The 14,201-nt window shown below is 40.0% G+C and overlaps 1 protein-coding gene and 1 pseudogene across 3 annotated transcripts in view; both read left to right on the plus strand.

Annotated features, from left to right (window-relative positions):
• Nucleotides 1-13,243, plus strand: part of STEAP4 (STEAP4 metalloreductase) — a 35,740-nt gene extending 22,497 nt beyond the window's left edge. Inside the window, exons 2-5 of one of the 3 annotated variants that reach the window (XM_072651561.1) lie at nucleotides 2,199-2,662; nucleotides 4,808-5,335; nucleotides 9,808-9,972; nucleotides 11,743-13,243. In XM_072651561.1, the coding sequence (XP_072507662.1) occupies nucleotides 2,201-2,662; nucleotides 4,808-5,335; nucleotides 9,808-9,972; nucleotides 11,743-12,012 (1,425 nt within the window). In that variant the 5' untranslated portion in view covers nucleotides 2,199-2,200 and the 3' untranslated portion in view covers nucleotides 12,013-13,243. Of the gene's footprint in view, nucleotides 1-2,198; nucleotides 2,663-4,807; nucleotides 5,336-9,807; nucleotides 9,973-10,871; nucleotides 11,304-11,742 lie in introns of those variants that run through there. The other 2 variants (XM_072651562.1, XM_072651564.1) reach the window with 2 other exon arrangements.
• Nucleotides 6,462-8,236, plus strand: LOC140531020 (protein PAT1 homolog 2-like; annotated as a pseudogene).
• Nucleotides 13,244-14,201: the final 958 nt, after the last annotated feature.

Below are 14,201 nucleotides of genomic sequence, written 5' to 3' on the forward strand. Positions count from 1 at the left end.
ATTTTCTGACTCAACTTGAGAATTCATCAGTGGAAGAAACTTCCTTTACCAGCTCAAATCAGCTCCTCTGCAATTTGACTGCCTCAGGTGCTGAGAGGTTAAGACAGTCAACAAGCAAAGTGCAAAGCACTGGGGGTTACAAAAGCAAAAAAGTCCCTGCCCTTAAAGAGTTTCCATTTTAATGGGAGAGTGATTCGTAAATAACTAGGCGCATAAAAAGATGCTTTGTAAGTGGAAGATAACCTCAAAGGGGAAGGCTTTAGCAGCTGGGGAGACCTCGAATTCTCATAGAGAACTGAGCTGAGTTGTAAAGGAAGCAGGGGAATCTAAGAAGGAAAGATGAGGCAAGCAGAGGATTCCAGATATGATGGACAGTGAAGGCATGGATATTGAGAATTATATATGACAAAGTAGGCCAATGTAACTGGACCATAAGGAAACTGGTGGGGAGTACAGTGTAAGAAGGCTGGAAAAGAGAGGAAGGGGCAAAGCTATGAAGAAAGAACCTAGGGTCACACAGCTAGTACATGGCAAAATTAGGACTGGAACCCCAAAAGTCTTCCCAACATCTAGGCCATCTCTCTAATAATTTGCCTCTTAAATAGTATTATTGTGCTTTTAATTTCATTGAGGATGTTCACTGCTTACCTATTTCACTGGATTTATGAATCTCAATATTTGTAGCAGATTTAAAAAGGCTTTAGGACATATATAATACATAGATATCTATATGTTTATACACATATACATACATACATAAATATATACTTACATATACACACAAAGAGATGTGGGCAAAAAGAAATACTAAGACAGAAGTCTTAGTGCAGTTTTGAGCTTTTAATAGCTTTGCAATTATACCAAGATTCGAAACTCAAATCCTTCTGCAATTATCTTCCATTAATGATGGGGTTCAGACTCTGGGAGCCTCCTTGAATTCTCCATGAATTTCCCCACTTAACCTGGCTTTTCATACTCAAATTGAATTCTTCTTTAATCTCCCCACTTAACCTGGCCTTTCATACTCAAACCTGTGGCCATTATCTGTTACCTCTTGATTGCCCCACCTGCTTCCCACGCAAACCCTCCGTAGTCTGATATCTCCTGATAGCCTCTAGCTGTATCCAACCCTGGACAGTCAACCCCTCCTAGGACTTCTCCTCAAGGCCCTCCCTAAGCCCCTCCTCCCATCACTACCAGACCACCTCCAGATCCCTCCTACAGTCATTTTCTGTATTTAAGTTCCATCTCACATCCCTGAAGGCGCGCAGATTCAATCCAGCTCAGACTCTGCGTAGCTGAGGTTCTATCTGGCCCACTTGTGAATACAAGCATTACAAATACTTAGGCTCTTTAAGAGCTAACCCAATTTGGCGAATCTTTAATAAACTTTTTCTTTGGCTTTAAGAAGGCTTAGGTCGGATTCATTTGAGCAGGACCCAGAGTGTCAGTATTTTGAGGTTCCCCAGCACCCCTAAACCTCGTCATTTAAGAAGGCTTGGATCAGATTCATTCGAGCAAGACCCAGAGTGTCAGTATTTTGGGGTCCCCAGCACCCCTAAACCTCATCATTACAATATATATATATCTTATGTTTAATTTTTTACATTTTGTCTCTCCCATTATAATGTGAGCTCAAGGGTAGGGGAACTGTGTTTTTGCCTTTTTCTGCAGCCCCAGGATTTAGCATATTCCTTGGCTCGGAGTAGCAATAAATATTTGCTGACTTAATATCACATTTAATTTACTGTCTCTCACTCTACATTCACGTGTGTCATTTTTTTGATGTTGTAGTTCAGCCATTTCAGTCTGTCTGGCTCTTCCTAATCCCATTTGGCGCTTTCTTGGCAAAAATCCTAGAGGGGTTTGTGCCATTTCCTTCCCCAGCTCATTTTGCAGAAAAGGAAACTGAGGCAAATTGGGTTAGGTGACTTGCAGTATGTGTGTATATACATACACATATTCTGGGCATATACTCTGTGTATACAATATATACCATACATTATATGTGTCATATGTAAATATAACATGTATTGTGTATATATTTCATATATATGTTGTGTGTATATATGTATGCGCATATGCATATGTCTATGCATATACATACCTCTATTTCCTGGTAGGAATCAGTGAGTTTTACAGATTAGTAACTGTCAGAAAATTCACATTTTGTTGTTGTTTGTGCTTTTATATTGCAGTTATGGAGAAACCCTTTTTAAAGGAGACTTCTTTTGCCATGAAAATGAGCTCTTCCCATAATCAAGAGACAGTGTGTGTGTTTGGAACGGGAGACTTTGGAAAATCACTAGGCAATAAGATGTTCCAGTGTGGCTACTCTGTGGTCTTTGGAAGCCGAAACCCTGGGCTATCTGGTCTGCACCCCAAAGGAATTGAAGTCTTGAGCTATGCAGAAGCTGCCCGGAGGTCTGATCTTATAATTGTAGCAGTCCACAGAGAACATTACAATTTTCTTACAGAGTTAGCAGAGGAACTAAATGGAAAAACATTGGTGGACGTCAGCAACAACCTTAAAATTAATCAATATCCTGAATCCAATGCAGAATATCTTGCGGAACTGGTCCCAGGAGCCAAAATTGTGAAAGCATTTAACACAATCTCAGCCTGGGCTCTCCAATCAGGCACCCTGGATGCAAGCAGGCAGGTAAGATGAGATGATAAATCTGCTATCAAACAGAAAGTGGCATAGTTTATTTTTTTAAAATAACTACAATTTAAACTCATATCAAGAAGATATAGTTTTATATATATTATCAAGAAATATAGATCTCTCTCTCTCTCTCTACATATATATATATATATATATATGCATATATATATATATACATATAGATATATAGATATATAATGTAGCTGAGTTTCCAGAAGGAAATTTTTTCTAAAAACAGTTTCGGAATGGGCAAAATAGAGACCACAAAGTTCATTTAAAGTTCATGCATTTTGCTCTTCAGAGAACCCCTTAATACCTCATGTGGCCCCCCTTTACACTTACATCACACCCACTTATAAGAAGCTCCCCTAATGGGTTTCATTTCTCAGAGCAGATTAAAAGCAGAAAATTAAAAGGGAGAAAAAAGACTGCTAGAGATGACAATGATGATGATATCTATGTAGCTCTTTAAGTTTTGAAAAGCACATTACAAATATTATCTCATTAGATCCCCACAACCATGGGAGGTAGGTGTGTTATCATCCCCATTTTACAGATGAAGAAACAGAGGCATACAGTGGTTATGTGACTTGCCCAGGATCAACAAAGCTAGGAAATGTCTGGGGCTGGATCTGAATATTCAAGGAGAGAGACTGGCAGTCTGATACTAAGGAAAGAGACAGAAAAATTATGAAAATCAGATGCCCTCATAGGATCATATATTTAGAGCTATAAGAGACGTGAGATGGCATCTGGTCAAACCCCTTCATTTTTCAGGTAAGGAAACTCAAGCTTGAAAATTAAATTATTTGCCCAAGGTCATAGTAAGTAGAAGTAGTAGAAATGATATTTGAACATAGATGGATCTTCTGACTCCAAGAGGGCAATAGATCAATTTGTAATCAAGAAGTCCTGAGTTTAAATCAAGCCTCAGATCCTTCCTTCCTGGGCCAGTCATTTAACCGCTCTCTGCCTCAGTTTCCTCATCTGTAAAAGGGTGATTAGTATTTACCTTCCAGTGTTATTGTGAAGAGCCAATGAAAGATAGTTTATTAATTAATGTTTATTTCTTCTGCCTATAAATATAGCAACCTAGACACAATTTCATAGAGGCAAATAGCATTGTCCACTCCAGCAGTTCCACAGGCATCACAGTACATGTAAAAACAATTTTTAATGCAGTTGGGTTTTTTTTAGGGCAATCCCCCCTCTCAAGAAGACTTTCACTTTGTACTCAAGAAAAGGTTAAATGGCTTGCCAGTTAAGAAGATAAGGGAAAATATATGCCATTTCAGAAAGTTTTCCAAAATGGGTGCTTTAAAGAAATAAACCTCCAGTTATCCAAAATACTTGGCTCTTCAGAAGGATTTATTGCCTGAATTTTTAATGTACTTTTAAAGCAGTACAAAAAATTATTATATCTAGTGAAAACTGACTAAAATGATGCATCTTTAAGTGGGATAGGTTAGAAACCAAGAAATACAAAGGACAAGAAAAATGTGAAAATCCCCAGGAAACAAACCCAGAAAATGGATGAAGCTGGTTTACCAAGGAGGTTCTTTGGAGCACAGAAGAATGCATCTGTTCTCACTGAATATTTCATTCTGGTGACAGAGAGTAGATTATATGCTTTTTCTCACACCTGACATGAAGGACAGTGTCATTTGTACAAGCAATCTCCTTTTCTCCCTGCCTATACCTTGAGGTGGCCTTTCAGTTAAGTGGGACCCCATGACCCACACAAAGTAATGGTCAGTTGCAGGAATGGAGGTGGGAGGAGCCATGTAGAACCACACAAGTATGTTAGTAGGGCTAAACTGTTCATGGCTAGAGTGACTCAGGTTTAGTAACAACAGAATAATGTTACCTGAAATTGCCCACCATCTACAATACCTTCCTTCCCTTAGTCAAATACACATGTACATATTATTTTAAAGAAGTATTTTACCTTGGATTACTGTCCCAAAATATGTCGAATCCAAAATATGTCGAAGGGACTCATACTATATTAATTTTTCTAGTAGCTTTTTTGGAAATTACCAAGGACTTTACATTCTAAAAGGTATCACTTTTATATAAGATCTTAATATCTAGTCTTGGACAGCAAGCAGATAACATTCTGAACATTATTTCATCCAGGTATTTGTCTGTGGAGATGACAAGGAAGCTAAGCAGCGAGTGATGGATATTGGCTGTACCCTTGGTCTTACTCCAATGGATCAAGGATCTCTCAAGGTGGCCAAAGAGATTGAAAACTACCCCCTGCAGCTCTTTCCAATGTGGAAGTTCCCTCTATACCTCTCTGCTGCCTTATGTATTTTCTATTTTGTTTACTGTATGTTAAGAGAAGTCATCTATCCCTACATTCATGAAAAGAAAGACAACACATTCTTCTTGGCCATCTCTATTCCAAATCGTATGTGCCCAGGTGTGGCTCTCAATCTTCTTGCCTTGGTTTACCTTCCTGGGATTATTGCTGCCATCCTGCAGCTATATCGAGGTACCAAATATAGCCGTTTCCCAAACTGGCTTGACCACTGGATGCTTTGCAGAAAACAACTTGGACTTGTGGCGTTGGCCTTTGCCTTCCTCCACGTCATGTACACACTTGTGATCCCCATTCGCCATTACGTGAGATGGAAGTGGAGCAACAGTGTGATTAGTCAGGTAAGGCTGTACTTCATTTGCATAACTGTTTAAAAAACACAGGTCATGTTCCATTTCTGGTAACCCTTCTTCTAAGCCTACGTATTCACAAATGGTAACCAGACTCAGAAAACCTGGTGGCCTTCATAGTGGGATTTGGAGGCAGAAAGACTGAATTCCACTCCATCCTTCCTAGGCCACTTTATTCACCATGTGATAATTCTGTCTTGCTTTCCTACTCTGTGAAATCCAATTGATAATGCTGCACCTCCTCTTTCAGAGGATCCAGTGGGAGAATTTAAGGGAAAACCCTTTGAAACCATAAAGTGCTATGTAAATGCAGGTTACTGTTACTTAATTAACCTAGTCCAGACATCCCAGTACTCTACTGGATGAGATTATCCCTCCTCCAACCCTCTCACCACAGTCTACACCCACCCCTCCCTTCTCCCTCATTCCCTCACTCACCTTTCCTTCCCCTACCTTCTCTAGCCAAGGGCCAGACTAGGATCAGATTGGTATTTGGGGACATGAGAACCAAACGACGAGCATTCCAATGAGTGACTTGACTCAGGGATCAAGGAGCACATCAAATTCTAGTATAGTTTCTGCTAATCCATTTCTGCTAATTCTGCTTGTGTTGACTGGGAGCCAAGCCTAGCTGAAACGTGGATTTGTAACATTTGCAAGTTCAGTTGTTGTAGCATTAGAGAATAATTGAAAAGAATTGGATTTAGGGCCAGAGGCCTTGGGTTTAAATCCTACTTCTACTAATTACTGTCTAAGTGACCTCCAGCAAATCACTTAACCAGTGTGGGCCTCAGTTTTCTTCTCTGTAAAATGAGAGGGGTATACTAGGTCAGTAGTGTCAAAACTCAAATAGAAATGGGGGAGGAGGGCCATATTGACTTAGACAACTACAAATTAACATTATCTATGTTGCATTGTATTGTACTGTACTTCCCAAATACAGGTAAATTTGGTTCCTGCAGTTTTCTGGAGTTTTGACCCCTCTTGATCTTAGACTCCTTAGAGCCATATCTTGACCCCTTAGATCTCCAAGAGCCCTTCCAACTCTACTGCTGAGATCCAATGAATTATGAGGTCATCTTGGTGACTCACATTTCCTTCTGAAAATGCACTGAAAATGCACTTTGGTCTTTGTGAAAAACAAGTCTCCCAACTTCAGAAAACCAGCAACAGGGGCAAATATCAAACTCTTTGTCCTCCACAGAGGATCAAAGTTCAGAGAGGACCAACTCGAGAAGGTAAAGTTGCAGAGAGGGACAGAGTAAGTCAGTAAGCACTTATTAGGCACCTACTGTGTGCCCGGCACCATGCTAAGCACTGAGGATACAAAAACAAAAACAGTCCCTGATCAGAGCTCACACAGTGTGAGATAGGGGTAGAAAGAGAAGATGGTGCCAGACTGTGGAGAGCCATGAACACCAGGCTGAGGAGCCTAGACTTTATATAAAGCTACTGAAATTTTTTCCTTATGCAGATGAGTAACAACCACCAATTCATGGAGCACAATTTGATTTATAAAGTACCTTAACGCACACTGTCTCATTTGAGCCTCACAAGAACCCTACAGGGCTCCCAATCAACACAAGCAGAATTACAGGTAGTTTATCCATTTTATAGATGAGGAAATTGAAGTTCTCTGAGGATAAGTTAAGTGGCCCATGGTTACACCGAGATTATTCAGACACTGATAGTCTTTGCTTTTCAAGGAAAAGATCATGGAGGGATACTTTCAACACCTCGTAATAAGGACTCATATGAAGTAGGATGGTAACATGGGAAGTGAGAGGATGTGCCAATGGGACATCCCATCTAGGTGGATATGCCCTTCAGGTAGTTGGCAGTACCAACCTGAAGCTCCAAAGAAGTCAGAATTGAAGATGAAGGTTTGGGAATCATCTTCATAGAGATGGTAGTTGCAGCTAGGGGAGCAGACAAGATTGACCCTGGAAAGAGTGCAGAAGGGGAAGAGAAGAAGACAAAGATGAAGGATAGTCCACATTAAGAGACTAGGAAGAGGACAAGGAGCTAGCTAACAAAAGGACAGAAAAGGAAGTTAGTGAGTTGGGAGAACCAAGACAGTGGGATTTCTCCAAAATCCAAGGAGGAAACAGAACTCAGTCAGAGGGGTTAGTCAGCAATGTCAAAAACTGCTGAGAGGTGAGACAGGGTGACTGAAACATTTTTAAAGGCTGTTAGATTTTCTATGAGTTGCAGAGCAAACAGCTAGAGAAGATCTACCGAGGCCCTAAGGACTGGTGATCAGGGCAATTCAGAGAAGGCAGCAGACAGTTTCTTACAAATATTATCAGTGAGGACAGGAAAGGTCCCAGGAAGCCAGGTCTTACTTCTTCCACAGGATCAGGCATTCCAACTTGTTCTATCAATCACCAGTCACTTGCCTTTCCTAATTTGAAGGAATACAGCTGATCAGGCCCTATATATGCTGCTCAAACCCCTCAGAAAGTGCATCAATTTCTTGGCCTTTAGTGATCTTCTCCAAGGACTTCAGGTTCTGATGGTGCTACAGCCGGGATCCCAAGAGTAGCCTGTCATAGTCCTTCAGAACCAGTTTGGGATCTCCTTGCTCTATTCACTTCTGAGACACAGGGAACAGCTGGTGTCCTTGAACTGTTCCCTGAAACCACGCTGCAGCAGTGATCTTGCAATGTGGACAGACATGGTGGTTCTGGTTGCCTTGGAGATAACCCATATGTCCACGGCTTCTCTGGCAGAGCCATTCATTGTCCCAGCTACCTCCTCTCCTTGTTCTGCCATTATGTAGACAAACAAATAGCACAGCAATTAGAAACCAGGATAGATTACACCAGTGTGATTCCCGACCTTGACTTGTTTGGGAAAACTGCCCTGCCCACCTACATACCAATCTGTTAGGGCTACAATAGAAAAATGGAAAATTCACTTGAAGGAGCTGTCTGTCCCCTTAGCTGTCATACGAAAGCTTTTTCAGATTTTCCTCAAATACAATGGGGAGTCCAGTTTCTTTGTCCTTCCTTTAATGAGTAAAGAAATCTAGAACCTTTAGGAAGGCTGGGCAGCTCATGATTTAAATTAAAATGTTCATATAAAACTGGAAAAAGAATTATATCAATGAGTCTGGGGCTGCCTCTAGTAATGCCAGGAAAGAGTATAGTTTGTCTATTACATAATGCCTGAGAGGTCCAGCTTTGTAAGATTAGTACCATGGCAGCTCTGAGCCAGGCAGTTGAGGACTCAGGTAACTTAGACAGCCACTGGTGACTTGAAAGAGAACTTCAAAAAATGATGGGTACAGGAATCTGGTTAGTAGGGGTTGAGTGGAGAGCAGGTAATGAACAAGAAGAAATATTTGACATAAATATCTTTCTTTTCCCCCAAAAAAGATGAATGCTAAGGAGAGGAGAGAGATGAGGAAGTGCTAAATAGAAGGGCCTTTTAACAACTGAGCGTGTTTTAGGAAGATGGAGAAGAGCCAATGGGATTCATATGAGTAAATGAATATAAATGTTTTATTAAATGCACACTTTGTGCCAATGACTATGTGGAAGGTTTGGAATATCAGTAAAAAATACTACAAATAGTAAAAAACATTCTAATAAGGAAGGGGGCTGTAAGACTGATGGAACATAATAGTTGTGTTTTACATAGTGTGTTATGGCCTTGCCACCTTATCTCATTTTAGCCTCCCTCACCTGGGAGGCAGGTGCTCTTATTATCCCCACTTTACAGTTGAGAAAACTGATGCAGACTGAGATTAAGTGAATTGCCTGGGGTCACAGAGGTAGGCCATATTAGAACCCAGGTCTTCTGCACTCCCAGTCCAGCACTCTGTCCACTGCACAGGTAGGTAATGGCCACTGGAGTATTCTGGAAGGGATCAGGAGATTCAGAACAAAGACACAGACAGAGGGGTTGATTTTAGTGACAAACAGAAATACCTCTTCTCTGACCAAGAGGGAAGGGTGAGTAAGTGGTAGCTAAAAGGGAGAACTTTAAGGAAGGGAAACAGCTAACTAGATGAATTAAAATGGGATGGTCTCCATCTTTTCAATTCAGATCATTTCATAAGAGTGCAGTGAGTGTAGCTGAGGTATAAGAGAAGATAAGACACTGGAGTAGTCACTGTAGGGGAATGAGAGAGGGCATTAATAAAACGGATTGTTGAGTAACAAGAGGACCCAAGTCAGGCTATGTGAACAAGACTTTGTAGTGGGGAATCACAGCTCGATTTTGTGACTTTTTCTCCTTATTCTAGTTTGAACATTCAAACAAACAAATCATTTTCATATTATCTGTGGTAGCCATGGAGACTTTTGACTCAAATTTTGTTTCCTCTACATACCTAATTTTTTTTAACGAGTTAGAAAGGCTCTATAATCACCTTAAGAGAATAAACCCAAAACTATCATCAAAAGCAGAGACAACTCCTACAATCTGTCATTTTAAAACTTCTTATTTTTTCTTAGATAAAAACCAATAAGACCAATCCTTTTAACGTGACCAATGCCTGGCTCAGTGATTCTTACCTAGCCCTGGGCATACTGGGATTTTTTTTATTTGTCCTTTTGGGAATCACTTCCTTGCCATCAGTCAGCAACACGGTCAACTGGAGAGAGTTTCGATTCATCCAGGTAAGGACTTCCAGATATGCCTTCCCTTTTTTATTCCTTTAAAATAAGTTCTTAATTATACTGAAGAAAGAAGTTTGGTGCTGAAACCATGTCCAGTATAAAATAGCAGTCAGACTTTATTCTTGTGTACGGTGGCATACCTGACACCGTACACAAGAATAAAGTCCAAATGGGTACATGATTTAGGTATAAAGATTGATACCATGAATAAACTGGAGAAGCAAGGAATAGTGTATTTATCAGATTTATGGAGAAGGGAAGAATTTTTTACTAAAGAAGAGATAGAAAGCATTATGAAATGCAAGATGGATAATTTTGATTACATTAAATTGAGAAGTTTTTGCACAACCAAACCCAATGCAACCAAAATCCGGAGGGATGTAGTAAATTGGGAAAGAATTTTTATGGCTAAGCTCGGGGATAAAGACCTCATTTCTAGACGATATAGAGAACTGACTCAAATGTATAATCATACAAATCATTCCCCAATTGATAAATGGGTCAAAGGATATGAACAGGCAATTTTTGGAAGAAGAAATTAAAAGATATCTATAATCATATGAAAAAATGCTCTAACTCACTTTTGATTAGAGAGATGCAAATCAAAACAACTCTGAGGTACCACATCACACCTATAAGATTGGCAAACATGACAGAACAAGAAAATAATAAATGCTGGAGAGGATGTGGGAGAGTTGGAACACTAATTCATTGTTGGTGGAGCTGTGAGCTCATCCAACCATTCTGGAGAGCAATTTGGAACTATGCCCAAAGGGCTACAAAAATGTGCATACCCTTTGACCCAGCAATATCACTACTAGGACTGTATCCCCAAGAGATCATAAAAATGGGAAAGGGTCCCACATGTACAAAAATATTTATAGCAGCACTCTTTGTAGTTGCCAAAAACTGGAAGTCAAGGGGATGCCCATCAATTGGGGAACGGCTGAATAAATTATGGTATATGAATGTAATGGAGTACTATTGTGCCATAAGAAATGATGAACAAGAAGACTTCAGAGAGACCTGGAAGGACTTATGATCTGATGCTGAGTGAAAGGAGCAGAACCAGGAGAACTTTGTGCACAGCAACAACCACAGTGTGTGAGAGTTTTTTCTGGTAGACTTGGAATTTCGTAATAATGCAAGAACTTATTAAAAAAAAAAAATCCCAATGGTGGATTTCTAAGGCAAAATGCCTTCCACACTCAGAGAAAGAAATATGGAAGTCATTCACAGAATGTAGCAGATCATGTTTGTGTGTGTGTATGTTTTTGTGTATCATGTTTTGATTTGTTATATGATTTCTTCCATTTATTTTAGTTCAACTACATAGCATGACTATAGTGAAAATGTACTCAATAGGAAAATATATGTAGAACCTATACAGAATTGTATGCGGTCATGGGGGGGAGGGGAGTAGTGGGGGATAGGTGTGGGGGGGGATAAAATCTTAATTTTATGGCAGCGATTGTAAACCATTAAAAATAAAAAATTTAAAAAAAGGTAAAAAAAGAATTTTTTTTTAAACATTAACCAACTGAGACACAAATAATATTTATGTTGCTAACTTCACTAGCACTTGACCTAATTGTCTCCACAGTATTACTAAGAATTAAAGGACCCTAACTTAAAAAAAATAAAAAAATAAAACAAAAAAATAAAAATAAAATAGCAGTCAGGAATGTTTGTTGATAGCAAAAAGCCCTGTTATCATTCAGGTCAATATAAATGGTATTTCATGTGTATCACTGTGTTTCTTCCATACAGTCCAAACTCGGTTACCTGACACTGATCTTATGTACAGCTCACACGCTTATGTTTGGTGGAAAGAGATTCCTCAGCCCTTCCATTCTCAGATGGTATCTCCCTTCAATCTATGTGCTAAGTCTCATCATCCCCTGTATGGTGTTGGTCCTGAAGTTCATCCTGCTAATGCCCTGCTTCAATCAGCCACTTACACGGATCCGGCAAGGTTGGGAAAGAAATCTGAAAGGCTCTAAAAAGGCCCAGTTAGGAAACGGCAACACTGGGGTGTGAAGTAGCTGACGACCAGTTCATCATGTCATCATGGGGACTTCCCAGCAATGGACTTGAATGTCTCCTGTAGAGTGTGCTTTCGTTTCCTAAGCCTTCCTCTTCTTCCTCTCTCCAGAGTATAAAGAGCAGGAAGAGGGGAGGACTTTCTGCTAGGTAGACCCCAAGAAGGGATCCACTCTTCCTTGATTTCAGCTTTGACGACAAGAAGCACAAGAAGTTTGATCTCTCCCCCCCCCCCCCCACCCTACTTACCTGGTCACCTCAAAGGTTCCATGATTTCCCTGGGCAAATGGGGGATCCCTCTACTGAGCCACATTGGTGACCTCTACTCTCTCCATCCCACCCACCCCCAATGCACCTTGGTGGTCTTCATAAGTTGCTACAGAAAAAATCTAATAACCAGCCTCTGGCATTCATCATCTCTGATCTTATCTAGGCTAGTCCTCATACAATGCTACTCATCATCCATGACCAAGTCCCTGCTAACTTGATAGAACTTGCCAAAACTTGTGCCCTGCTGGCTTAGCTTTTTAGAACCTAATATGACTTGAGTGTTAGGAACGTTAAAGAAAAGCCTTCATGGAAGAGAGATTCCCTAGCTTATGTATTATTTTATAGGGAGAAACAATCTATTGTGAAGGAAGGGGCTAGAAGTAGAAAATCCTCACCATCTTCCCTCCCATTCCTCCCTAAAAAAAAACAAAGAGGAGGTGGAGCCAGATAAACAATGCCATATTGTTTTATCATGGATCACACTAGACTCATTGCTTCAGTATGTTTCATTATTTGTGTGTGTCCAAGTATCACTCAGAGCTGACTACATGTAATATTATCTTATGACACAATCCACAGTAACGTCAGTTTCTATAACTTACTAAGATTCATCTTTTTTGTAAACAATGAAATGTAATAAGAAAATTAAACACTGATAGATCTAAATGGGTATTGGTTGAAGGAACAGCAGGTGTTTAAGCTTACAAAAGAGAAGACAAGTGGGAGATGATAGTTGCCTTCAATTTTCTGAAGAGTTATAATGTAGAAAAGGGATTATACAGATATATTCTTGTCTCCTCTGCAAACGAGGAGCAACGCAGGAGCATAATGGTAAAAAAAAAAGTTTTAACAAACAGCTTTGGGGGGGAGGGGAAGCGCTTTAAGGTTTAAAGTACATTATTTACCATTTTTCATCCTTTTCTTAAATCTGGCTTAAAACAATAAAGTATGATTTGTAGCATGTTGTCCATTTCTGAGGTCTAAATGCTTATGCCGAATTTTTCACTATCCACTAGTCAGAGCCAACAAGCATATATCTCTAGAACAATGAGTAAAAGGTGCAAAGGGGCAAATTGTGATTTATTGTCAGGGGAAACTTCTAATAGTGAGAGCTATGCGCTCTCCTCTAATTAAAGGTCATCATGTACAAGCTGGAGGACCCCTTGTTTAGTAGGCTGTGCTGGATCCCCTGTACCTACTAAGTGAATGGTACATAGAAGGAGCTTTGAATAAAGGCTTGTTGATTGACTTTGGAGAGGATTTTTTTTCAAGCATGTTTTGGATTAGGTGGCCACCAAGCTCCCTTCCAACTCTAAAGTGCTGAGTTTTCTGTGAATCACGGAGGACTAAGGATTATGGAAGGTTCCAAAGTGATTAGATGTGGTGGTCAAGAAGAAATAAGACATGGTGGGAACACACTGGAGGAAGAAACAGGGAAAAGATTAAAAACCAAAAAAAGGAAAGACCGTCAATATTATAAAAATACATAGTAAAAACCAGGTTTGGAAGGAAACACTCGTCTGAACCATGCGTCAGCTCTGAAGTGGGTAGATGGGCATTTCACAGATGGGCGTGCTAATGCTCAGGGGTTCCAATGAGAGTGTAAACTCTAGTCATGCAATCACTCAGGGGTCCTGGAAATAACACAAAGCACCCTTTCTGGAATCCTCGATCGGTTATACACAGTGGTATCAAATTCAAATACAAACAATCCCCACTGCCTGCAGCTTGTTGATTTAGAAAACCAAAAATTAGCATTCCCTATGTTGGGGAAAAAAAACAAAATATTACCTATGTTGGCTTTTTATTTATTAAACATTTCCCAATTACATTATCATCTGGCTTAGCTGTAGGCTCTGCCAGTTTGACATTAATGGGAGAGAGGACAGTTCACCTTTATTTCACTGGGCTTGATT

Source organism: Notamacropus eugenii, chromosome 3 (assembly GCF_028372415.1).
Source record: "Notamacropus eugenii isolate mMacEug1 chromosome 3, mMacEug1.pri_v2, whole genome shotgun sequence".
In the NCBI taxonomy this organism is placed as follows: domain Eukaryota; kingdom Metazoa; phylum Chordata; class Mammalia; order Diprotodontia; family Macropodidae; genus Notamacropus; species Notamacropus eugenii.